The 26,658-nt window shown below is 45.2% G+C and overlaps 1 protein-coding gene across 3 annotated transcripts in view; it reads left to right on the forward strand.

Annotated features, from left to right (window-relative positions):
• Positions 1-26,658, forward strand: part of Dlgap2 (DLG associated protein 2) — a 663,305-nt gene that overhangs the window by 587,689 nt on the left and 48,958 nt on the right. For all 3 annotated transcript variants that reach the window (XM_031339174.1, XM_031339172.1, XM_031339173.1), the window contains exons 7-8: positions 13,126-13,273; positions 18,593-18,812. In XM_031339174.1, the coding sequence (XP_031195034.1) occupies positions 13,126-13,273; positions 18,593-18,812 (368 nt within the window). The remainder of the gene's footprint in view (positions 1-13,125; positions 13,274-18,592; positions 18,813-26,658) is intronic.

A 26,658-nucleotide genomic window follows, 5' to 3' on the forward strand; every position in this document is an offset into this window, starting at 1 on the left:
TGGAGAGAAAGGTTGCCACACGTTCCCAATACCGCTGCCTTGCCAAGGCTCACATCTCTTTAACACTTGAAACTTTGTTGGGTCAGGCAACTTGTAGCTCTCTTGGAAGTGAGCTTGTGGCTTGGTCTAATCAGTGTTATGGCTTCTTCCTCCTATTCAGCAGAAAGCAAGCAGGCCCAAAGGAGCCTACTCCTCACTAAGAAGGGAAGGTTGGCAGAGACACCCAGAATCTCTGCTCGAACAGACTGCGGTTCTTTTCATGTGAGGCAAGGCTAGGAGAAGATCCTGACTCCCCTAATGTGTAGACACCAACACATAAAGGCAAGGAAGGCAAAAAAGCAAAAATGACAAACAGCAGAACTAGAAACCAAGTGCAGAGAAGACGGGGTATGTAATCCATCTAACAGAGAGTTCCAAATAATTGTCATGAAGTGCTCGTCAGTGCAGCTGAGAAAGTAGTCGACAAAAGTGGCTTTCAACAGAGCGAGCATCCAAGGACAACAAAGCATCGTGAAGATAACAGCTGAACCGAAAAGGCTTCCCATTCCATGGCAGACTAGGTCAAGCAGGCACTGAGTCGGAAAACCCAGAGGCAGAAGCCACGACAAATAATTCAGTCAGGAGCAAAAGGAGCAAAAACCAGAGAGTAAAGAAAGCTTATGGCCTGTCCTCAGGAAATACTTCCGGCCTGAAGACAGGCCGGGGAGTGAGGAACGATATTCCAAGAGAACACAAAGAAAGGAATGGTGGTTCTTGACTGTTTAGCGTAAAGATTTTAGTTGTGGGCTTTTCTTTGTTTGTTTTACTCCTTTTTTCTGGCTTGCTAGTTTATCCTTCTTCCCTTTTCTCTTGAGCATTGGTTGTCCTATGTTGCCTACCCCCACCTCCAAGCCTTGCCAATCATGTCTGTTGCTATGTCTCATGAACCTGGAGCCAGGAAGACTACACTGAGGTCTTCAGCAAGGGCTCACCCAATAAGCCAATGTATAAGAAGAATAAATGAATATATTTCTGAGCTCTAGTGTTGTTCATAACATACGTGCAAGGCTCAGAAAACTTTGTCGATTGTATTAATATGGCACAGAGTAGAATATTGATTTATTAGAGAACAGTTGATATTTCTTAGTGATGATATATTATGGATAGTATATGTTATTGAAATCAGGTTTCTTTTAAAAATAACCCACTTCTAGACAGGTTGTATATTATCAAGACTCTTTACACTGAAAGTTAAAGCCCTAAGTAAAGTAGGAAACATGCAAACTTCTACAACCTACTGTCCATGGCCAGATGCAGCTGGAAGTATGAATTCCTAATTCAGATCTGGCTGCCTAGTTCAACTTGTCTGTATGCTCTATCTCATCAGACTTGCCTGAGCCATGGCAGGGTGCCACCGACCATGCCAGGCTACACACTCAGACATTTTGACATAGCAGAATACATGTCCCCTAATAAAGAGTAGTAGCTAGCTCCTTCATCCCATAGGCATCCTCTTGGCTCCTGTGTATCACAGCCTTATCAGTACTGGAATTTCCTATATATCTCAGAGGATCTAGGCTGCTCTAAACTTGTAACGAATAGACAAAATCGGCCATCAAAGTCCCTGAGTCTAGGGACTCAAAGGAGATAGGCATGATTCTAAGAACAATCCATATAGAGTGCAGAGCATGCTGAAACCACAACAGAATAAGGAAAGCTCCCAGAGTGGTGGGGTCAACCAGCCCATGTGACAGTGTATGATGGGAGGCAGAAGTGAGAGATAATGCAGTCATGCTGGGTGACATCGAGCACATTGGGCTTGTGGCTATTTACAGAGATGTAAGGCAAAAATCTTCCTCACCATTCAGGGTAGACGGAGTTAGGCAAGGCCATGATCCAAGATGGGAATGTGCCTCACCTTTCCTGAGAGGCAGATTTAAAGTGGCCAGTGACCAAAGGTGAGAATGTGCCTTACTATTCAGAGGAGTCAGAGTCCACAGTAGCCAGTGACTCAAGGTGGAAACACCTCTAACCATTCAAGGAAGTCAGAGTTCACTATGGCCAGGGACCTAAGGTGGGAATACCTCTCACCACTGAGGAGATTCAGAGTCCAGAGAGTCATCTCTCTCACCATTCACAGTAGAAAGAGTCGAGTATGGTAAGGAGAGTTCCCCAAAGGGGACAATAGTAACATTGGTTATGAACACAGCAGGTTGGAGGTGGAAGAACCGAGTGTGTTGGTCATGTTATTGCACAGCCATAGCTATCTTCATGGAGGTAGAAAAGGAGCCATTGATTGGAGAAGATGAGTATGATCATCATGTTCCAACTGTAACGGGAATTCTAGAAAAAGCCACAAAGGCAGAGGCGGGTCCCCAGTAACACAGTCCCCCTCACGTGACAAGGTCCTCACCAGCACAGCAGACAAAGAAAAGACATAGATTGTGCTCCATATACTGTGAGAGCTAAGGCAGCAAAACCTCCCTGAAGTCTTGGGTAGGAAAGCAATAAGCAAGGGACCAGGGAGGACACCCAACACTTGGGACATCAGTCTAAAGTCAGACAGACAGACCAGAAACCTGCACTGAAGATCTCATTTAGGAAATGTAAGAAGAGACCAGGCTCAGTTTGTGAAGCCTAGATAGGCAGAGGTCAGCAAAGTAGACTTGGACCCTGGTCTTACAGTGGTCAGTAATGTAGGCATGTACCTAGCCTTACAAAGGATGTGGAATGGGTGTTGGTGTCAGCCCTGAAGATGACAATGAGGCAGACAAGGGTGTCAACCATGCAGAAGACCACGGGGTAGGCATGGACCTCAGCTTTGCAGAGAACAAAGGGGTAGACTCATGTATCTCAGCTTTTGCAGAGAACAGTGGGATAGACAGGTCTCAGTCATGAAGCAGAGACAGTGGGGTAGACATGGCCCTCACTCCTGCAGAGACAGTGGGGTGCACATGGTCCTCAGCCTTGGAGAAGAAAATGGAGTAAGCCTGAGTCTCAGGCATGCTGAGGACCATGGGATAGGGGATAATTAGGACTGTATCTCTGGCTCAGGTATAGGTCAGGACCAATTAAACAACTTTCAAAGTCCTTCACTATAGATCAAATAACATTAAAAGGAATCAAACTACATGGGGAGAGTGGGTGTTGCGAGTCTCTAGCCAGTTACGGAGATCAGGGGTGAGTATGCTGTGAGCTCATGCCCCTGTCCACTGTGGTCTCTAGCTGCTTCTGTCATCAGACTTCTGGCCAGCAGTATGTTCTGAGTGCTATCGGTGGCTACCCTCAGTTATATGTGTGGTTTTGAATGAGGGACGGGGGTCACAGAAAGCCTCCAGTCTCCCAGCCTTTCTGAACTCTGAGAACCATATCTCACTGTGTGTCTAATCTGATTCACCACACTTTCAGACATGGCTGGAGACTGACAACCTCCAGATGAGACACTGATGTCATTGCTAACTCATCATCGTGTCCCCACACGACCATGGCATTGGAGGCTGCCCAGCTCCCTGCGGTTCCACACCCAGATGGGCCCGGATCACAGCTCCAACAGCTGAGCCATACAGACTTCCCATCTCTGTGATATTTGCCCAAGGAGCAGACCTGGGGAGGGGTAGGACATTTCTGTATCAAGAGTTTCCTGGCAGGAAGCTGTGGTTCAATATTTGATCATTTAATATTTGATGAGATTCCATGAGAGTTATTAAACTCTAGTCCCCTCAGTGTGTGGTGTCTTCTGAGGTTACCTCAGTGTGTGATGTCTTCTGAGGCCTCTCTTCTCAACCCAGGGTAACTTGGAACTCCTGCTTCCTTGCTTGCTTCAGGTATGCCAAAGCCCACCTTCTCTGCAGATGCCTGAGTCAGAGCTGGGTCAGACAGAGTATGCACTGAGGGATGGGACAGCAGAGAAAGGAAGGCAGCTGCTGGCTCCTCCCTGCAGGTGCCATGGTTGCTTTTTGAACCATCCTAGAGCTGCATGCTCTTCAGGAAGTGTGCCTCTTCTATCAGGCAGAACATCCTCAGTGAATTATGGTCTCCTCTAAATGCAGAAAACACTCACTTCCCAACACCAGAAAGTAGACTCCACACATTTGTTATGTTTTGTAGATAAAATTACTTTAAAAAAAAATCTTGATTTCTAAACAGTCCTCCAGAGGCTCCCTGACCCTCCGTCTAAGTGGAGTGAATCCCTCAAATGTGGTCTGCTCTGTAAACCACCTGCAGTGTCTCTTTAAGGAGAAGTTTGAAAGCACGCCGTAACTTTCCGAGTCCTCTCTCTGGAAATAAGATGGTAGGCAAGTGGGTGTGTCTGTGGCAGGTCTGTGGTGACCACAGAGCTACCGGGGCAAGCTGCTGCAGGGAGGTGTGGCTTTCCTGTTTGTTCTTGGCACTTGTTACAAGATGGTATGGTGCCATCACTTCTATCGACAGAAGCCAAAGTGACAGAGCCAGTCAGAGCTAGCCCATCAGCCTACAATATATTCCATAGTCTCCGCTGTTGAAAAGTTCTCACCTTCACTTCTATCTGCTGACCCTAAACACTGCACCCTTAGGGGAGTAAGCCATGTGTAACCATGACTTCTTCAGAATCAGGAACTCAAGATTTACCCATATCCTCTGACCTCACCTGGGCATTCCTCTTCTCCCACCTTTGAAGGACAGATGGTAAAAAACACATTCTAGCAGAGGTTGGTGTGACCCTTCAGATGATCTTCAAAGTCCCTGATTCTCAGGGACTTTGAATCAGTGCCTGAGAATCAGGCAGTTTCTGTCCTCCATGAGCATCTTCTCACAGCTTCAGCAATAGCTGAAGAGAGCTGAATTCACAAGAGTAACAGCCTATAGAGATTGTACACACTAGGTGTTTTAATATACACATAGGGTGTGGCCTTATTTGCCCCAAGGGTGAACTGCTCAATTGGTGAATTGAGATTTTTTTTATATCCGAGTCATTTCAGGGCTACTCCATCTGCAAAGCCATGACCCAGGACGTGAAGGGAAAAATGAAGCCTGCAAACACAGAGAAAGACACAGCAGTGACCCAAAGCCAGCAGTGCTAAGCTCTGAAAACAGCCTACCGGTCCGTCTCTGTCTGTTAAGTTATTAATTTGCCATAGAGCCATGAACACCCAGTGCAGGTGTGTAAAGAGAGAACTTGAAATTATACAATCATTGCACCAAAGTCTCAGCTCTGCCCTGTAGCCAGGGATCCACAGCCATGTGGTCACCTCTCAATGAAGTCATTCTTTTCTACAAAGTCAGGCTAGGTATATCGTCCCCTGAGGTCACATCCAGTGCCAACAGAGCAGAGCACATGGATTAATAATCTCACCCTTTTCCGTTTTGTGCCTTTCTAGAAGACAAACAGATTGTTTGGAAACTCTGTCACAAGTTGGATCTTTACAGCATATCTCAGAAATGAGGGCTGTCTCCGGATTAACTTTCTGCCTTCCACTCAAGCTAGCCTCGGCAGACATTAGTGGCAAGACCAGTTTTTGTGAGGCATGACAAGGTCTAAAGGTCTTAGAGCCAACGGTGTTGTCAGTAGACATGGACCTAAGGGAGCCTTTTAGCAGAGGCGAGGGGCCTCCAAAGACAAGATAATGCCTGATGTCACCTCCCTCCTCAGGGACTTGTCATCTAGGAAATGAGCTGGCCACCACACATGTCCTCAGGAACACATGTGGGCTCTGCCAGGATACTAAGCGGAAAGAAAACAGTCTGACCATGCAGGATAGGACCTTGTAATGGACGTGGCTTACCACCAAGGACCTTTATAGGAGCAGAGCCCAGTCATAAGGCTTCAGGCATGGGAAGGAAGTCAGCTTAGAGTTGGTTTCATGTACACAGTTTGCCAGTGTGTGAGGTATGGTCTCACAGCTAATGTTGCTGGCCTCAATTACGCAGACACAGAGTCAAGAATGGTGTAGCATGGCCATCCGTGTGTGTGTGTGTGTGTGTGTGTGTGTGTGTGTGTGTGTGTATGTCTGTGTCTTTCTGTCTCTGTCTCTTTCCGTCTCTCTGTCTCTTTCTGTGTCTCTCTCTGTCTCTCTGTCTTTCCCCCCTTCCCCGCCTTGTGTGTGTGTATATCTGTGTCTTTCTCTCTGTTCCTCTCTGTGTTTCTCTCTGTCTGTCTCTCTGTCTCTCTGTCTCTGTGTGTGTGTGTGTGTGTGTGTGTGTGTGTGTGTGTGTGTCTACCACCACACTTGACTGACTGATGGCTTAACTCAATTTTGTGTGACAAGTTGTTGAGGCCTGGGCACAAACAGTCCTTCAGAATCTTTGGCACATTCCTGGACATCACCACAAGGGAAGCTTCTCAGTGTATGTATGGTAGGAGTCAGCACAGACTTCCCTGAATCAGCCAGTGACTGACACGAAGCTGCCCAAACATGTATCAAATGCCAGCATGGCTTAAAGACACAGGTCAGCTCCAGAATAATGGCTTGTGTTGAAATAACCTAGGTACAGAAGACAGACTCTGGGATATATACACACACCAGTTCAAAACAGATGATCAGAGAGTGGAGGAAGAGAGAAGCCCCATTCTACCATTGCTCTCTACAGTCATGTGACCTGCATGCTCTCCCTCCAGGTGGTTTAAGTAGCAAGACTTCTGCAGAAAGCCAGCAGCTTACTGGACTAGTATATTAAAGGGTGGGATTCCAGTTTCCATGGTGACAGGAAAGATGTGCGGAAAAATGGAACCATACAGGAGAAGACCCCAATACCCGTGGGAAAAATGTATATCCCCCGAATCAAGTTTAGGACTCGGTTGAAGCCCATGGGAAATGACAATACCGTGAGTGTTTGCTGGACAATACTTGGAGCCTCCCACATCCTACATAACACAAGCCCAGATAGCTCAAGGCACCAGACAGAGTACAAACAGCACTCATAAGAAGAAAATAACAAAACCCAAAACCTCTACCAAATGTATCCATCATGAAGAAAGAAAAGAATGGGGAGGGAGGGCAAGAAGAGGGAGCAAGGTCCCAGTTGAAAGAAATCTGAGAACAGCTGAAAAGAACTGGGACGCAGGTGTGATGGTCTCACGTGTTACATAAAGCAGCCATTACACAGCTGAAGTTCTTAAAGGAGAAGTTTGTCTAATTGCTTTATTTTGGTCAGCGTGTACCAGCTGTTCAACTCCATAGGGTTTACTGTGGTATTTCAACATATATTCACACATACTCTGATCCTAACAGCTTCCCTTACCTACCTTCCTAATGAATATCATGCCTGGTCTCTAACACACACTATCTTACTGCCAAGTCAACTTGTTTTTCATCTTCTATGAATGGCAGAGAACATGTGGTATTTGTCTTTCTCCATCTGTTTGATTGTACTAAATATAATGTCCTCCAGAACTATCCATTTTTACTGAAAATTGGAGAATATAATTCTTTGCTATGGCTTAATAATACTCCATCATTGGTAGATAGATAGATAGATAGATAGATAGATAGATAGATAGATAGATAGATAGATGTATGTGTACAAGTGTGTGTATGTTTGTACCTATGTGTGTGTCTGTGTGTGTGTCTCTCTGTGAGTGTGTTATGTATGTGTGTGTCTGTGTGTATATCTCTGTGTGTGTGTGTGTCTTTCTCTGTGTGAGTGTGTATGTGTATATATATATGTATGTGTGTCTCTGTGTGTTTGTATGTGTGTGTCTGTGTGTATATCTGTGTGTGTATCTCTGTGTATGTGTCTCTTTGTGAGTATCTATGTGTCTGTGTGTATATCTGTGTATATGTCTGTGTGTGTATGTCTGTGTGTCTGTGTGTGTGCATGTGTGTGTATACATTTGAAGGCTCAGAAGTTGACATCAGGTTCTTTTTCAATTGCTCTTCACTGTATTCTTTGAGACAGCATCTCTCACTAAACCTAGAACTCACCAATTGCCTACACTGGCTGGCCAGCAAACCTCAGATCCCAGCACTGATATTGTAGGCACACACCCTATATCCTGCTTACGTGGGTGTTAAGGATAAAGCTCAGACCCAATGTTCATGCAAAGCCTCAACCAAAACTCAGATTCCTCTCTGATGAGGCTTGTTATCTCTGCCCCCTAGGGGTGTCCCGAGACAGTTCAGTCAACTTCCAGCATCACTAATAGGTACAACTACTTCCCTAGAGATATCTCCATGTCCTTCTTAGCAAATTAAACATGATGTCCATGGGTGGTCACCGTGGTTCATTTTATGTGTGACACTGCTCCTGTATAGTGAGCCCCATCCCCTGTGTGATGCTCAAAGAACTCCACAAGGGACTCTGCTGTGGTTCCAGTTTTTAGCATCCTAGAGTGTTCCTGAGCAGGGTAGGATCCTACACTATTCCTGACACACGGCTCAGGAACACTATACAGAACTGCCGTACACAGGGCAAATGACTCTCTCTGGAGGGCTTGCCACAGGCAATACAGGAGGTGAGAGGACACGGCACAGGGGAAGATAATGAGATGAAGCAACAGAGAGACCTAGCAGAGAGAGGAGGTGTTAGAGCTAGGGAGAGCCTAAGGTTTCTGTTAGGTTTAATGTTAGATATAGGCGTAGGGTCAGGCTTAGGGTCAAGGTCATTGGAAGGGAGGGTGGTCAAGGTCATCGGAAGGGAGGGTGGCTGACTCAGTGGTTTGCTTCCATCTCCAGGGTGACACGCCTCTTCCCACATGAGCCTAGACTTCACCTGAGATAAGGGAATCCAGTCCCAAGCTGCATCTCTGATGCCTCCACAGCTGGTTCTACAGAGGGTTTGCACACCTGTAGCCACTGCTGGCACTCCGTGGAGGTCTCTGTCATGGTGTCCTTGGTCAGAGCAGGAGCTCAGAGTCCCAAGGCACTCTAGACTTGTTGAGTATGCCACAGCACTGGGTGTGGGGCACATACCCTGAGTCCTTGAGTTCTCTGTGCCAGGAAGGTACACACCCACATGCCATGGCCCGCACATCTGTCCTCCAGATTCACAGCCTGAACCCTCACTCTGAGGTGCAGCCCCGGTTTTCAAAACCAGTCACCACCAGAGTGGAGAAGGCTATCCATTCAGGAAAGAGAATATGTCTCTCTAGCCATTGTGCAGGCCCTCTGTGAACTCTACACCACCAGCCCCACAAGGGGACCAAAGCAATGGAGTTGTGCATTCCCTGAGCTCCATAGTGGGAGATGCCCACAGAGAGCAAAACTGTGGGGTGCTGCAAAGTCAACATGAGGTCTCTCATGGAGTGCCAGTAGGCAGGTTGTCCTCACAGGAGCCCTGAACCAGGACTGAGAATTGCTTGTGCTGCAACCACCTGGATGATATGGAAATACGCCGTGGCCTGAGGGACTAGGCTGATGAGGGGAGTCTAAACCATGTGCTGGGAGACAGCAGAATCTCTCTCCACTTTCTTGGAGGAGCCGCTCTCATGCCTAACGTGGTTTACTGTGTTCCATTTAAGGCAGCGGGGGAAGCCCGGCTGTTTCTAAACGGGCACTACCCCTGTCCCGTTCCATTTATAAATGTGAAAAGGTGTTCTCTGTGTTTAGATTACACCAAGCACAAAGACTTGTTGTCTTATTTTTCTCCTTAGTACAAGCCAAGTCGACTCCTCACTGCTTTTTAAGGTGACTCAGGGAGGACATTATCTTTTCTTTTGTTTTGGTTTCAAGTTTATTTACATGAGTCTAAATAGCTGTGTTCAAAGACTTGCATGGGCAGATATTCTGTTATGCAAACTCATTTTTATAAAGATCTAAAGCTACAGATGCAGTGTTGGATCCTAAATAACCTGGAACAATTTGCAAACAGAGGGGGGGTGAGATGCTAGAAAGCCCATTGTTTTCCTTCAGAAGATTTTTTTGTCGCTCTTGGAGGATTCCAAAATGGGTTTCCTGTCTCACTTAGGCACACACAGCAATCTAATGTGAGCAACATTTGAAAGGCAAAAACTAGAACAAAAATATCACACAGTATCCCAGAAAATGGCCTCCTTCTGCGGCTTTCAGAGCTACCACCCGCTCCTACATAGGTAGAAAGCTATTTTTTTCAAGACTCTGTCAACTGAGATGACAAAGTAGAAATCACTGCTTTGAATAGGCCAAGGGGAAGACGGTCCACTCCAAAATGTTAGGGGTTTCCAGGACAATCTCTCACGGATGAGCAATGGCAAGGCCTTGCTAAGGAGGGCATGAGACTTGGTACCCCGTGATGTGGAGTGGACCTCACCTATGCATGCCTAGCTTCACTGGGCCTCCCACAGTTGGCTCTTGGTGCTCCGTCCCCAGGTGTGTGATTTTTGTCTATTTGTTTGGAGGTTAGCTGCTTTTAGTTTTATGAAACAACTTCTTGCCCAGGCTAGCCCCAAACTTACAATTACCCTGTGCCTCAGCCTCCAGCATCCTGAGGTACATGCTGAGCCACAGTACCCAGTGCCCAGATTGTGACATCTGAGGCACGATATTATGCAAAGGTAAACCATTAGAATACTTTCAAAAATCACTATTAATCCTAGGAAGGCTCAAGGGCATTCTATCAGTATTTTAAAAATATAGTTGGTGTTTATACCCGGGTTCCAATCCACAGATTCCAACAATGAAAGGTAGAAATATTCAAAACTAAAATTCCAGAAAGTCCTTAAAAGAAAAATTAAAATTCAGTGTGAGGCAAGTGCCATGATGAAACCGGGAGAGTGAAATGACCAGTGGATACAACTCGCTATGACCCCTAGATACCCCAGCGTGAGTGGTCACCTGTAGCCACTGTCTCTCTGCTGGACAAGTAGAGACTTTCCTTGGCATTGCTAAATGATACCTACATGATATCCGGCAGCTACTGTGTTAGGCATGTTAGTCATCTGAAGATAATTAAAGGGTATAGAAGGATATGAGTAGGTAATATGAAGATGCCAGGCCATTTAAATTATGCCAGGGGTGTAGGTCATGGGACATGATTAGTGCATGAAGAAGTGAATATATATCAGCCTCCTTGGATTGTGGTCTCCCAGGGTCCTGGGACCACTTCCCTGCAGATGCCAAGGGAAGGCTAGATGTGATGTAGTAGCAGGGTAGACTCAAGCACTCTGACTCCTTTCCAAGAGCTTTGATCTTGGAGTTAAAAGGTGATACTGCATATTGTCAGACTTTGAATTTACTTCACTCCCTGTAAACACAGACATGGGCAATATGGTCTCTAGACCTACGCCATCAGTTTAATTAAATGCCTATGGAGACTCTGCTGTGATAGTCGGTAGCAAATGGCACCTCTTGTGAGTTTGTGTCTAAAAGAAAGCAATTTCTGTAAGGTTTCCTATAGGGGCAACTTCTTTTCAGATGCTTGCTCAACTTTGGAAAAAGTTAGAACTTTTATTTGAAACAGAGCCCTAGATACTGGACCGTGGCCTCAGGTTCTCTTGTGGGCCACCAGCAGGATCCTGAGCTGTGAACTGATAGTCAGGGCATCAGACGCTGGCTTGGAACAGTGGGTACCAAGGTCTAGAGGACACTGGCTCTTCTTATGGTTCTCAGTCCCAGAAATGACTCGAGAATGGTATGGATGAGGATGTTAGTAAGTAGGGAAATCTTGTGAAAAAGACACCAGGAGCACATGGTAGACAGGCCAGTAAAAAAATCGGAGATTGCAAATAAGCACAGGAAGAAAGAAGCCTGAAGAAAGCAGGCCTGGGAAAGTTGGACTGGAGTAGGTAATTCATCTTCTTTGAAAGTAAAAATTAATTTTAACAGAATTACTTGAAGTCTACAGTTAGTGAACGTTGCCAAATTGATTTTCATAAAGTCATACATTTTCTCTGATGTCCCATTTGCAAAGTGTATTCATTTGAGGGAGCGGTCTCATGGCACATGTGGAGGTCAGAAGATAACCTACAGCAACTCTTTCTCCCCTTCAACCACATGGGTCTACAGATCAAGCTCAGGTGTTTGGGCTTGGCAGCCCCTTCTGCCTGAGCCTCCTCACTTGCACCTGATGCCCCATTTATAAAGAAATAAATAGTAAACCGAAGTATAGAAAGAGTCATTTAAAAAGAAAGGATTTACTTTGTTCACCAGGCATGGGGAGGGGATCTAAATCTGTTTAGTATTTATGAATATTTCTACATATGAGCTGCATCAGCAAACCTAATGCTCTATCATGCTCCAAATCAGGGGAGGGAGTGATTGATAATGCCTTCCCACACTACTCCATGAATTTTTATGACACAGTGGAAAATTTGACAATAAAATTTAAAAGGAAAGCTACCAAATTTCCCAGAAATATAGGCTACACAGACTTTCTAGATGCTGAACATTCATCGAGATTTCCCACATGTTAATGTCTTACAAAATGACAGGAGGGAAAGCTGGAGAATGTTGCTTTTAAAGACGCTCAGAAGACAACGGTCGTCGGTCGTCGTGAGAACACATTGGTCCAGACTCCCTGCTGTATCTCTTTGCTCATACTGTATAATTTGCTCACTTTCAAACTAAGTGAGGGGCTGGAGAGATGGCTCCACAGTTAAGAGCATTATTGCTCCTGCAGAGTTCAGTTCCCAGAAGCCATGTTGGATGGCTCGCAGCCACCTGTAACGGCATCTGCAAGACATTCCATGTTCCCCTTTGACCTCTGTGGGAAACTTCACTCATGCACTCGTAATCCCACGTTAGCACGTAAGTGTACACAAGATTAAAAATAAAGACATATCTTTAAAAAACAAACAAGCAAACCTAAAGTGGTGCCTTAATTTTTTCAAAGTGTGCGAAGTTGCCAATGAGCTAGCAAGATTTGTATGAGGTGCTCAAAGAGTCGGGCTGAGATCTAGGTGCTGGGTTTGTGCTTCTGCTGTCTGAGTTATGAGGGACTCCACTAATGTTCTGCTGTTGTTTGGTGTTCTCTTTAATGGATGGTGATCTCAACCTCACTGCCTGGCCATTTTAAAAAAAAAAAAAAGTCTCAAAGCAATTTGCCAAATCTCCTGCGCTGTAACTTTTTATTCAAATCACATTTGTAGATGCAAGACCCAGAACATTTGCATAATGCAGAGTCATCCATTTAAAGATGGTCAGTTGGAAGTGTCTCCAGCCACAGCATGGGGTTGAGGTGTCTACTGGCAGCCATCACCTTCTGCCCTTCCCTGGATGCTCACAGACCATATTTCTCTCTTCTCTGTCTTTGTAGCCAGAGCTACCTGCAAGCTGCCACTGAGGTGCCTGTCGGTCACAGCCTGGACCCATCAGTCAACTACAACTCTCCGAAGTTCCGGTCCAGAAACCAGAGCTACATGCGGGCTGTGAGCACCCTGAGCCAGGCCAGCTGTGTGAGCCAGGTGGGGCTCCTTCTGTGCTTCTTTTCTATGTAGGGTGCTGCCCCATGGCTATGCTGGACTCTACACAGGCACCCCTGGGCAGCTCGCTCCCGCAAGGAACCTACAACCGTCTCTCTTGATTTAGCATGAGCTTCTTTCCTTTTCCACTGGCTTAGGCTACAGGACTGCCAAGGCCTAGTGGTTGTCACAGGTTGCAATGGGACACAGCAGAGGGCATCTGCCTGGCATAGGTAAGGCCTTGGCATGGCAAAGAGAAGAACTAAGATGCCACTTGTTCCTGGAATAGGTCGTATTTCTCACTAGACATCAAGTCTCAAAGCAGGATCCAGGGTCATCATGGAGTAATAGGGTTTGGATCCAGCATAAGCAGAGGCCCTAGGTTTTCCCCTGGGTAAACAGACCAGACACCAGCATAGTACATACTGCTGGTATCATGCATCCTGGGATGCACAGCATGTAAGAACTGAATTTCTAAGCTTTAGTTAGATACCTGCTTACTATTGGGAACTACTATTAAAGGAGAACCTAAATTCCAATAATCCCAGTGTACAAGAAGCTGGGGTAGGAGAGGCAGGGGTTACAGACCACCAATAAGACCCCACCTCAAAAATACATAATTATAATAACAATTTAGAAAAGTTTTAAAGAAAAAAATGACAATGAATACTTCTCATTAGCTTTACCCAGGATTTTCTTACCAAGGAATGGAAGAGCCTGGGGTCAGGTCCTTCTTCTATGCTGTTGGCAGAACAAGGAAGTCGGTGGATGGGTGTATTGTTGAGGAGAGAGTCCCCTAGACTATAAGTATTCAATAACAGCAGTGTCTGCTGTCGCTGTGACTGTGACAAATAGTTTTGGTACCCAACTTGGGCACTAAGATGTCCCCTGGCTATGGGCAGTCCTGTGAACACTTGCTTCTAACCAGAGGTATTTTCCCTACAAACTCTTCTTTTCAGAAAAGTTGCACACAGGTAGTTTTCCTCTGTCTTCCCCTTAATATGAGGATTTTACCTTTTTAACTTACCTTGGTGATGTTTCCTCTTAGAAACTAGGTCAAGTTGCCACTGGCAAGGATCTGTTAGAAATAACAAGGAAACGGGAGGTGGTGGCGTACGCCTTTAATCCCAGCACTTGGGAGGCAGAGGCAGGCAGATTTCTGAGTTCAAGGCCAGCCTGGTCTACAGAGTGAGTTCCAGGGCAGCCAGGGCTATACAGAGAAACCCTGTCTCGAAAAAATAAAAAAAAGAAAAAAGAAAGAAAGAAAGAAGGAAGGAAGGAGAGAAAGAAAGAAAAAGAAAGAAATAACAAGGAAAGAGATTTCTCTACTCTATACAGGTCAGGAGTATAGGAACTTGGCTCTCCCATGTTCTACATGTCCTCAGTTGCAGACCAACTGAAAGGCTGCTCCTATGTCCATATCCACCACTTCTGCAACAAGATTAGAACACAGTCAGATCCTCGGGATCAGGCTACTGTGGTGCCCTGATTCATCAACTGAACTCCTTCTTTCCACATAGAAGAATCAAAGATGACTTTGGGATGTATCCGCAGGTCAGGTCAGTTAAGTCATTGTACACTGGAACAGCTCCCAGGATAAGGATTGCTGAGATGGACCTCCATCTTTTAAAGGGAACACCTTCCCTTTCAGTTAATTCAGTTCATTTTCCAAATTAAAAAAGAAATTTAAAGTAGGTAGGAAGCCAGGCATGGTGACACATACCTGTAACTCCAGCACCCAGGGACTGAGGCAGAAGAATCAAGAATTCAACTATATCTTTAATCTATCTCAATTAAATTTTCTTTCTATAATAATAAAAAAAAATCCTCTCACCATCTCCCATTTGTCCATGAAATTTATTCTTCAAATTTGTTGGACAGGACCTAGAACCAATAACTACTGGGTTATCTCCATCTGAAGTGAAAAGGTCTCCTCCATACTCAACGATATACCCATAGGTTCACCCTTCAATTCTGTCAAAGTCCAATTTGGAGAACAATTGAGTTAATCTGAGTTATTTACCAGAGCATGGACAGCTAAAATAATAAACCCCATCCCTAAAATGTTTGCCCCAGCATGGGTAATGACCCAGGAACACTGCCTCCCAACCTCACAGCTCCCAGGACAATTTTGCAGTCAGCTTGATAGTTTAAAAGTTTCTTCTCCCCAGAAAGCTTAGTGCTCATATAACCTTGGTGGGTGGTCTTGTAAATCTTTTATGTTTCAGGAATTTCCTGAGATTTGTTAGTTGTTTACTTTTTCAGTCTTAAGAGTTTCCCAATGTTCTTCAGGAGGGAATATGATTACATAATAGAGCCACATGATAGAAATATCTCACTTCAACTATGTTCTTGTGCACATAGTTAGACTATCACCATCATTCAGCCTCAGGTTGCTCTCATCATCCCAAGCTGAAGTCCTGTCTCCTTTTCTCAGCCTATAGTCACCCTTATTCTACTTTTTGTATTATTTTAGACAACTGCTGTTAATGTAACTACTCAGCCGTGGTCCCTCTGGAACTCACTTACTTCACTAACCACATTTTCCTCGAGATTTTTCCATGTTGCAGCCATGTGTTCTAGACATTGACTTCCTGTGGGTTGAGGCTTTCATGATGTCATGCTATAGCTTGTCTTCTCTGAGATGTCTATTTCTAGCTGATACAACTTACCTTCATGGTCAGCCATGTTCTGATCCATTCTGTCCTCCTTAGAGCTGGTCTTATGAATCACCCCAACCTGCTCCTGACTTTTTGACAGACTTTTAAAGTAATATATTCCTTTAATCTATCTGCCAGCATGATCCAAGTATTGAGAAGTCTTTGGTAGACCAGTTGCTGTGGGACAGAAAGAATAAGATGGGGATTATTCTCGTGCATGGGGGGAGGGAGATACTGAGAGCCATGGAGAAAAAGGGGCAAAGGGGAAGACAGGTTGAAATCTGATTTGAACATCACATTGGATAAAAAGGAGCCAGAGTTCCTGGTCTTCGAAGCAAAGATGTCACATTGGCATAGGGAAAGCATGGGACTCTTACCTGGTGGTTTTTGAACTGGTGAAGTGAAAGGTCTATAGTTATCTAGTGAGGCAGAGGAGGCAAAGATAGTCATGGCAGAAAGGAGCAACTTGTCCAAACTCTAAACCAGGGAGCTTGAAGAAGAACATTTTCATGGCCTTAGTATATGTGCAGTTAGAGACTAAAGGAGGAAGCCTGCGCGGGGAGGGAAGTGGTATCTGCAACATGGAAAGCTCACTTAAGAACCTGCTCTAAGCTTGGTCACTAGCTGCAGAGAGTTGTGTGCAATGACATAATTGTGCGTGGTTCACCAAGACAGACACTCTGCCACAGCCAGCTAGGAAGATGTAGTGGAGAAGGAGAGGCCCAAGGTGAAAATGGCAGTGTAATAACACTCAGGACAGACAAGTGGACCTGCCTGTGTCCATCAGGCACTGAGGATAAGCACCAGATCTCAGAGTACAGGTCCTCACTAACCCACAAACACCAGATCTCAGAGTACAGGTCCTCACTAACCCATAAACACCAGATCTCAGAGTACAGGTCCTCACTAACCCATCGTGTGAAAGATGGAATTGAAAGGGGAACTGGAGAGGTCGGGGAACAGATAACAAACATAGATGCTGTTCTGTGTCCCTGAACATTGACTGGCTACCTCCCCAGAGAAATCTCCATCATGCCACTGACCATCTGTCCATGTGTGTCAATACAGAAAGACATACGAGAGAGAGAGAGAGAGAGAGAGAGAGAGAGAGAGAGAGAGACCCATAGTGCATGAGAACTCTAAGGGTAGGTGTATTTTAGTCTTTTCCTGCTGCTGTGATAAAACCCTCTGATAAAAGTAACCTAAAGGGGAAGGAGTTTATTGTGGTTCACAGCTTCATGGTACAGTCCATCACTGCCCAGGAGTCAAGTCAACAGGGTCTTGAAGCAGCTGTTGGCATGGTGTCCACAATTAGAAAAGGAGAGCAACGGATGCTTGCTGCCCCCTAGATCCCTCTATCCATTTAGACAGAAGCCAACCCAGGGAATGGTGCTGCCCACAGTGGGCGATTCTTCCCACCTCAACACAGTCAAGACAGTGTTCCCCTCCACCCCCACCCTGAGCGTGCTCAGAAGCCCTGTTCTCCAGGTGATTCCAGATTCTGTCAACATCTCAGAAGTCATTTGCCAAAACTGCGTCGATAAGGTAGGGAGAAGAGCAGGATGGGCTGTAGACTGAGCGTTCAGCCTCTTGTCTGAACACGCAACATAATCCCGAGTTCACCAGCCTCATTTAAGCTTTTTATACTTAAAATCCCCCATGCTCATTCTTCTCCTAACTAACCACTCAGCCTGGTTTCAGTTCTGAAGCTTTCTTTATTGAATTTCCAGTTTAAAATCTCTAGTTTCAGCTCAGGAACAGTATATGATATGTGCATATGAACATCACCATCAAGATATGTCAGGAAAAACATGTCCTTTGGGGGTCATGCACCCTAAGCAAAGAGCCTGTGGCTGAGCTAATGGTCCAGCCTTTGTCCACGTGGGCTCACGTGGGCTGACAGGCTCAACAAAGTGTCAGGTTTCCAGGGTGAACCTACATGCATAACTTAAGACACACGCTGAAAGCATATTGCCTTTATCTGCCCTACTTGCAAGTCTCAGGATAATAGGGACAAAAGAAATACCAGGCTGAGATTTAAGTCAAGGTAGCATGCTTCATGTGTACAGAACTCCTCCCAGTCAGCCATGCCTTCCCCACCCTGATTCTGCTCATGATGCCGTAATGGTGATGAGGGCAGGAATGCCTCTGCCAAATTTGGGATTCGTTTCCATGACAATGAGCAGCAGCTGACTCTCACGTCCTGAAAATGAACTAAAAGTAGCTGAGGCACTTGAACGTGTGTGCTCACTTCTACAGCCTCCAACCCAGAGCCAGCCCAAGCGGTAGGTAGCTGGGGTAGGTGAAGGGGCCAGTGGGGAAGGAGCAAGGACTGGCATTGTGGACCTTGGCTTTGTACCAGGTGTTTCAGGGGGCTTCCACCCACCCGGTCCCCTGATCTCTGTGATGGCTGTCAGCCTGGTGAGTCCACAGAACTTCCATCACCGGTCGCTAGGGATGCACCTTCTGTTTTGTAAGAAAACACCCAAGGAGCCATCCCCCCCAAGCCTGACGGATTCACAGGGCGGATTTCAAACTAAACGCGCCGAAAATATAAATCTGTAACCAAGGACTGTGGGTGCGTTCTGTCTCTGTGTCTTGTGTGACGTGGCCGTGATCACCCTGATGGATCCCGGCATCACGTGTGCTATTGCTGTTCCAGATGAGTGAGGCGGAAGTTAATGGGCAATTCGAGTCAGTGTGTGAATCTGTCTTCAGTGAAGTTGAATCTCAGGCCATGGATGCTCTGGACCTTCCCGGGTGTTTCCGAACGAGGAGTCACAGTTACCTTCGAGCCATCCAAGCTGGTTACTCCCAAGACGATGAATGTATTCCCGTGATGACACCGTCCAACATGACGTCAACCATCAGGTCAACGGCAGGTAACAAAATGTCCTTTTTTTCACCTACCTATCAGAAACTCTACAGGTGTGCTTAATTGTTTTTCCTAGAAGGGAGCTGGCGTACACCTTTTCCACAGGTAAAATGTGTGAAATTATCACGCACCACATAATGACATGTGCAATAGCCTTCTGAAGCGTTTCATTCAAAGATAACCATGCCTTTTTCTCGGGACAAATTCTATAAATTGTTGAGGTTCTTTAAAACAATCAAGTATAATTTTCATTAGGATTTCTTCAGCAGACAAGAAGGTGAGTGCTAACATCTGGGCTGTGCTTGTGTGCATGTGGGAGGTTGGGGTGAAGTCTGGGTGGATACACAATGACCCCTGCAGTGGCTCTGCATTGCAGAACCCGGCCTCAGTCACTGCCACTCAGTAGCAGATCCATAAATGTGATTCATCACTACAGAGCCAGCCAGTGGTTAGTGTAAATTCCCTCATCGACTTAAGCTTGGAGGATTCAATGTCACCGTTTCCCTCCGTTCCTGTAGAAAACCATATCCACACCTCAAAGATTTACCACCTAGACCAAACACCACTGCCCACTAGTTTACTGCACAATTATTATTTATATAACACAATGAATATACATGGCCCAGAGAAACCCATAAAACACAGTGAGCAGTAAAAGTTTGCCACGCTTCAGGTAAAGCTGTAAAATATCCCAGTGTCAAAAAAAAAAAAAAAAAAAAAAAAAAAAAAAAAAAAAACAAAAAAAAACGAGGGGTGCCAGATAGCCTAAGATTCGAACTGCTGTGGCCACATCACGGGAATCTAAAATACAGTCCCAAGAAGAAATAGAACATACTTTGTCCATATTAAGTAATGTCAGGATCCAGAAGACAGGTAGGGGACGTGGCAAGAATGAACAAGCGTTCAGGTTCAGGAGGAAGGAATGAGGGTGCTAACAACAGCCCTCACTATTCAGCGCTAACATGAGGCAGGACCCAAGGACCCACACACCACCAAATAATAAACTAAAGATTTTCTATCATGAGGTGTGTTCTGTACTGCTCTTTGCACTGTGGGAGGAAATGCTTCCTGTCGGAGTCTCCTTTGCTTACCTTGGTGAGATCTTGGGCTTGCTTCCTCTCTGACTCTGTTGTTGAGTCTTCAAAAGAAGTAACAGTAAGCAGTGTTTTCCGGAGGACGCGATGAGTACCCTCCTACAAAGGCAGTGGAAACTCCATCTTCCTGTGTGGTCTGGTAGCCCCAACAGAGATGTTTGTGATACAGGCTGTTGGTCTTGATGAGAGATGCCCAGGGGAAAGTGGCACTCTGTTCTCAGGGAAGCTTTGGAGAGCAGGGGACATAGCCTGAGTCCATGACACTTGAAGCAGACAGAACTGTACATGTCATGGGGTTCTTGAGACAGGCAGTTATAGTCTTTGGTTGTTCTCTCAGATGTCCTGTGTCATGCGCTCCTCTGCCTCCGTGATGTCATAGATTACCATTCCTCCTCCACCCATGTGTGAAAATAGAGACAATTGAAGACTTAGTGAAGGAAGGAGACTCAACCACTCCATTAAAAAGCAGTCTTGGATTCTAGGCATAAGCAGTGTAGTCCTGTCAGCCTGGCATTGAAGAGGCTGAGGCAGGAAGCCTGAGAGCTGGAGGATAACTTGGGGCTGCATAGTGAGTCCCACACTAGCCCAAACTTCTTGGTAAGATCCTGTCTCAAAAAATAATAATAATAATAATAAAGCAAAAGGCAACCCCTTGGAAGAAGGCAACCCCTTGGAAGGGAATTACTCGTGTTTGTTGAGCGCCCCCTACAAGCAAATGAACAATTAAGCATTTTCATGGTCTTCAGAAAGGCTTTGAAACAATAATTATGTGGTGGAAAATGGCTTTGCTGTTTTTAGAGCTGTCGTTATGGAGAGAATAGAAATAGAACAGATTTTCACAGAGATAATATAAGAATCGGTACCGAACTCGAGCTGAAGTTCTGATTTATGTACACAGTAAAATCGCTCTTACCAGGCACACTGCACATTCCAAAAATCCACACACAAAATAAATTTTTTAAACGTTTCTATTCCAAGTTCCTAATGGATCTTGGCCTAGTTACTGAGCCGAAGTCTCTTCTAAACTATGGGGTAAATATCAGCATCATGGGAAGAAGCTGTGGGTGGAATAAGCAGAGAGGTGGGCAGCTGGAGGAACACTGACATCACCATCATGGGCGCTGCAAGGGCATCATGAGAGAAACGAAGGTCAAACCATCGCCAATCCCACCACTGGGCACAGCTGAGAACAGGCCAGGGGTTATTCTTCACTCCACAGATGTTAGGAGATGTGCGACGTGGTTAGGAAGATTCTGAACAATATCGACGAGTTTTGTTAACCTGGAAAAACAGTAGAGAAAAGTCCTCCAAGCCACAGATTTGAAGTAACTCAATCTCTCCTTACTGACCTTCTAGCTCTTTCTTTGTAGACAGCAGGTCACACAGTCCTAACAGTCTTGTCCCCCGCCCCCAACCTGAGAGCTAGGGGAACAGAGTGCTGTGGCCTTGCATTCTCTGTCCCTCTCGCAGCTGTGCAAAACCTCAAGACAGCTTGAATTATACTTTACTCTGCTCTGGTGACTTTAAGACATGAAAAATGTGGGGGTGTTTTTTGAGAGCAACAGCGCCTTTCCGGGCTCTTAGATGATGGGCTTTTGACTCAAGATTTAGGGGACCAGACACTCACGCTCACACAAAAGTTGGAGTCAGTAGCCTCTAGGTTCTTGGCTTTCAAATTCGAAGAATGAAATTCATAGACGGTGAGTCTTGGGAAGCATTTTGTTATGGGGAGATTAAGGAAGGTGACAGAAGGGATCCCTGAGAGTGGGATACTGTTGAATGTCACCACCTTGGTGTCATTAAGACTCCACTGGAGGGAGTCATGGGGATGAGCCAGTCAATCTAGTTCCTAGTTCAGCTGTCCAGTATGTGTTGGCTTCTGCCACACCATCTCATATGGATTCCAGTAAAGGTTCCTTTAAAAGGAAAGAGATATGGAAAAACCAGACCATCCTGTCATTCCCAGGTCTCTAGCCAAGGCAGAACCAAAAACATTTTGAGACTTGTAGCATCTCTGACCAGTAGCAAAAGCAAGAGTATCCATGGGGCTAAGGATGTTTGTAGCTTTTAGTCAAATTAAGAACTGCATTTTCATGATTCTTTTACCCTACACTACCAGCCCAACTCTCTCCCCTTTTCTTATCACATTCCTGCCTTGAGACTCACATGTGGAACTTATCCTCACCCCCGTCCTCTGGGAGTCTATAAGATGGAGACACTGCCTTGGGTCATAGAACTAAAGGATCTGACCACCTGCCCCTCCTTCCATGGCCCCATTATAACAGCTTATGGCCGTGGTGTTGAACTTTCCTAATACGCTGGGACTGAAGTATGTCTCCCTTCAGTACCTCCTTAATGCTAGCCATGACTTGATCGACTGATCAAGCTGCTCTTTGGACCTAAGGACTCACTCTCTCTGCCCTCAAGGTTGCACATGGCTGCTTGTGCAGCTGATGTTGCCAACTTCGTAACAAAGTTCATGTGGAGGGCCAACCATGTTGGCTCCCTTTTGGAGCCTGCCTTCTTTATCAATTATATCAATAATCATGCCAACCCTAAGAGCTCAAACTCACCTTTGATCAGAGCTTCCTATGAGGGAGGCAAGAGGACTTAAGTGACTTTATTCTTCAGTACTCCTTGCTTTTGTAAACTGTTATATGAACACTTAATGGCTACCTTCATTCACATTAAGCTTGTTTTGGTCAATTAGTACTCTTCTATTATCCTGGGACACTTGGCATGCAGCTCCTGGTGGGGTACTGATCTGGAGTGCAAGAGGCTCTGGGATTTGCTCCCAGAACTGAAAGGGATTTTGAAAAAAGATACTTTCCTTTCACGGCTCTAAAAAAAGAAATCTACTTTCAAAAACATCTCAAAGTGATTGTTTTGAAGTATAAGGTGCATTTAAACATATTCTTTACAGGAGCTTGAAAAATGTCAGCTGGCAATATTAGATTCTCACACCTTATAAACATGTTAATGTAGAAGTCCTGGGCTCATGCAATAAATCAAGTGTCAAGTGTACACATGAGTGAATTACCATAGATTTTTAAGACTATAGTAGATTGTCTTAACTTAGACACTGACAGGTGCTGCCAGCCTGTGTGACAATCAGACCCTTCTCAGCAGGACTGTGGGGATCAGGGAGTCCAGCCCACCGGGTGTCACTCATCTGGTCTCTGTGGTCCCCAGCAATCCTGGGACAAAGCACTGGGCAGGATGATCCCCATCTGCTCTGCCTTTCATTATGAAAAGCAGTGGTGTTGATTATAGACCCCACCCTCCTTAAATGAAGTGGTTTTGAAAACATCTAACTTCCATTTCACACTTGGGTTCTCTCCCATCTATGAAATGATTTATCAGGTAGGTTTGTTTGTCTAAATACCCATTCCACTCGATTCTTCGAGGGAAGGAGTACCATTGATACTGTGGAGGGAAGCAGTATAAAATTAGATGATAATGGGTTTTCTCCGGGTCAGAAATTGTCTCCACACATGTCACAACTAATTCTAGAAGTCATCAGAACCAAGGGAAAGTCACACGGGGATGACAGAAGGAGCAGCGCAGACCTACTTCATCTTATTATTCAGATTTCTGCAGTGACTTCTCTCTCCAGGGTGCATAATAACTCTGTTTCCAAGACAAATCTTCGCTAACACACAGGAGGAAAGCTACCCTGATTTTTTGTGTGTCTTGAATATTATACAGAGAGAGAGACTGTTCTCAGTGCTCTGAACCTTTTCTGTACTTCTTTGCAAAATTCTCTGTTGTGTGAACGATAGGGTTTTACAGCTAGATAGCCCAAGTTTCAGGGGGTTGCCTGGAGCTTTATCACCTAGTCTTCAACTTCTTCAGTCTAAGCACTGCCCAATGGAGTAAAGAAGAATCATAAATACTTTAATAAATAAGTTAACAGTAAACATTGAAAATAAAAGGTCACATACATCTTTCAATTTCAAGATGTGGAAGTCCAGAGCAAAATAAAGAAAAGCCAACTGACATATGAACAAGAAAACATTATGCTGGGTTTGGATTAGGTGAGTGTTGTGTTCAGGGTGTGGACAGCTTGCTTTGAATGTAGAATTGGGTATGAGCTTCATTCTCAGATGTAAAGCTTGGGAATAGCTGTGCGTGATGGAGTAGTCATCTACATACACCTGCTGCATGTCAAGGAGATGTGTATGGGAAGTGATGGAACCCAAAGGGAGGCTTGAGACACCATGGCAGCATCCAGAAACCCCAGGATGCCATGAGACTGGCTGACAATATAGGTAGGCATGCAAGCCAGGAGCCAAGAAGGCCCATGATATCAGGGACCCAGAAGCCCTGAGCAGGAGAGGAGAAACCAATCATGACCAAACGATGCAAGAGCTATGGAACAGATAGTCTGCACTGTGGCTCAGCACCCACACAGCTCAGAGGCTGCTAAGTGACTCTCAGCCAAAGAGTGTCACAGGCTGAGTCAAGCCCTCCACAAACACGCAATGTGTTGAATCTCCTACCTTCAGGACATCAGCTTGTGACTGCACAGAGATGGGCCTCTACTGAAGTCATTACGCTAAAGCAAAGACACCTGGGTGACCTCCATGCTGGAGAACGGGTACCTCTATAAGAAGAAGAGAGAGATTTGGAAACAGGCTCACAGAGGAATGATTGAGGGATGGAGGGAGACAGTGTTATCTGCAAGCCAAGAGGAAGTGTTTAAGGAAGAGTGAGCCGCGTCAGTTTAACTCCAGACTGCGTGCCTCTTGGCGTGAGAAGACATGACCCAAGGCTATGATTTCCTGTACAGTGGCAGCCCGAGCCAGTGGGCACAAGAAGACTTGCAGAGTCTGAGCTTGCCCTGCTAAGGGACGTTCTAGAGATTACTGCCAAACCTAACCTAACCTACAGGTGAAAGGGACAAAGGCCAGGCAGCACTGGCGAGCTGGAACAGCCAGTGCTCCTGTATGGTTGGCTAGAGAGTGGAGCACAGTGAAGAAGTCTTGGCCTGAAGCTCTGTCCCCATGAGACTCAAAGGCCTTCAGGCCAGGTGACATAGGCTGATGCCGTCAAGGAAGATGGATCTCCCAGTTATCAGATGAGACATGGTTGTAGGAACCATGGTCCCAAATAGAGGCAGAACAGACACTGAGAGAATCTGGAGAGGAAATGCATCCAGAGACTGGCCTTACTGGCCCACTGTTATCCTCTTGAGTTTAAAGTCACACTTCAGGAATGATAGTGTCTGAGACCAGAAACTCAAGGGGCAACTGCATCCTTTAGGGTATGCCATTTCTTTAGGGTATGCCAAGGAGGTAGGAACCAGGATGCAGGAACAGAATGCAGGGACAGGATGCAGGAACAGGATGCAGGAACAGGATGCAGGAACAGTGCAGGTACTCCTTGTACCTGTTACCCTTACCAAACAGAACCAGTGGGGAACCCAGCAGCAAGAGAGAATAGTGTGAATTTGCAAAAGTGAAGGCACCTCTTTTGTATGACTTCACCCCGTACAGGACACCAATGACACACCAAAGAAATATTCCATTGAAGGCTAGCTTAGTGAACCAGTGAATGCATAAGGAGTATGGGTAAGGTGTTAGCTTGCAGGAGCATAGGTAAGGACTCAAAGACAGATGTGTCACAGAGAAGCCTCGGTCAGAGAGGCCCCTGTCTCCAGCAGCCCTTACTGCTTAAATAACTCAGGGGAAGAGGATCTCATAAGCCTTGTGTTTCAGGAACTTCCTAAGACTTGAAGGTCTAGTTTACTTTCTGGGTATTAAGAACAACCCTCCATACCAAGAAGAACTTTCAATTCTGAACATCTATGCTCCAAATGCAAGGGCTCCCACATTCATAAAAGAAACTTTACTAAAGCTCAAAGCACACAATAATAGTGGGAGACTTCAACACCCTACTCTCAGCAATAGACAGATCATGGAAACAGAAACTAAACAGAGACAGTGAAACTAACAGATGTTATGAACCAAATGTATTTAACAGATATTTATAGAACATTTCATCCTAAAATGAAAGAATACACCTTCTTCTCAGCACCTCATAGTACCTCCTCCAAAATTGACCATATAATTGGTCACAAAGGTCACAAAACCATCCTCAACTGATACAACTGGATTAAAATAATCCTATACATTCTATCAGATCACCATGGGCTAAGGCTTGTCTTCAATAACAACATAAACAACAGAAAGTCCACATATATATAGAAGCTGAACAACTCCCTGTTTAATGATAACTTGGCCAGGGAAGAAAGAAAGAAAGAAATTAAAGACTTTTTGCAATTTAATGAAAATGAAGGCACAACATACCCAAACTTATGGGACACAATGAAAGCAGTGCTAAGAGGAAAACTCATAGCTCTGAGTTTCTCCAAAAAGAAACTGGAGAGAACATACACTAGCAGCTTGACAGCATACCTGAAAACTCTAGAACAAAAAGAAGCAAATTCACCCAAGAGGAGTCGAAGGCAGGAAATAATCAAACTCAGGGCCGAAATCAACCAAGTAGAAACAAAAAGATCTATACAAAGAATCAACAAAGCCAGGAGCTGGTTCTTTGAGAAAATCAATCTTCCTTCCTTTCTTTCTTTCTTTCTTTCTTTCTTTCTTTCTTTCTTTCTTTCTTTCTTTCTTCCTTCCTTCCTTCCTTCCTTTCTTTCTTTCTTTCTTTCTTTTTCTTTCTTTCTCTCTCCCTTTCCTTCTTTCTTTTTTCCTCCCTTCCTTTTTCTTTCTTTTGTTCCTTCTTTCTTTTTTCTTT

The sequence above is a fragment of the Mastomys coucha genome, unplaced genomic scaffold, assembly GCF_008632895.1.
Source record: "Mastomys coucha isolate ucsf_1 unplaced genomic scaffold, UCSF_Mcou_1 pScaffold22, whole genome shotgun sequence".
In the NCBI taxonomy this organism is placed as follows: domain Eukaryota; kingdom Metazoa; phylum Chordata; class Mammalia; order Rodentia; family Muridae; genus Mastomys; species Mastomys coucha.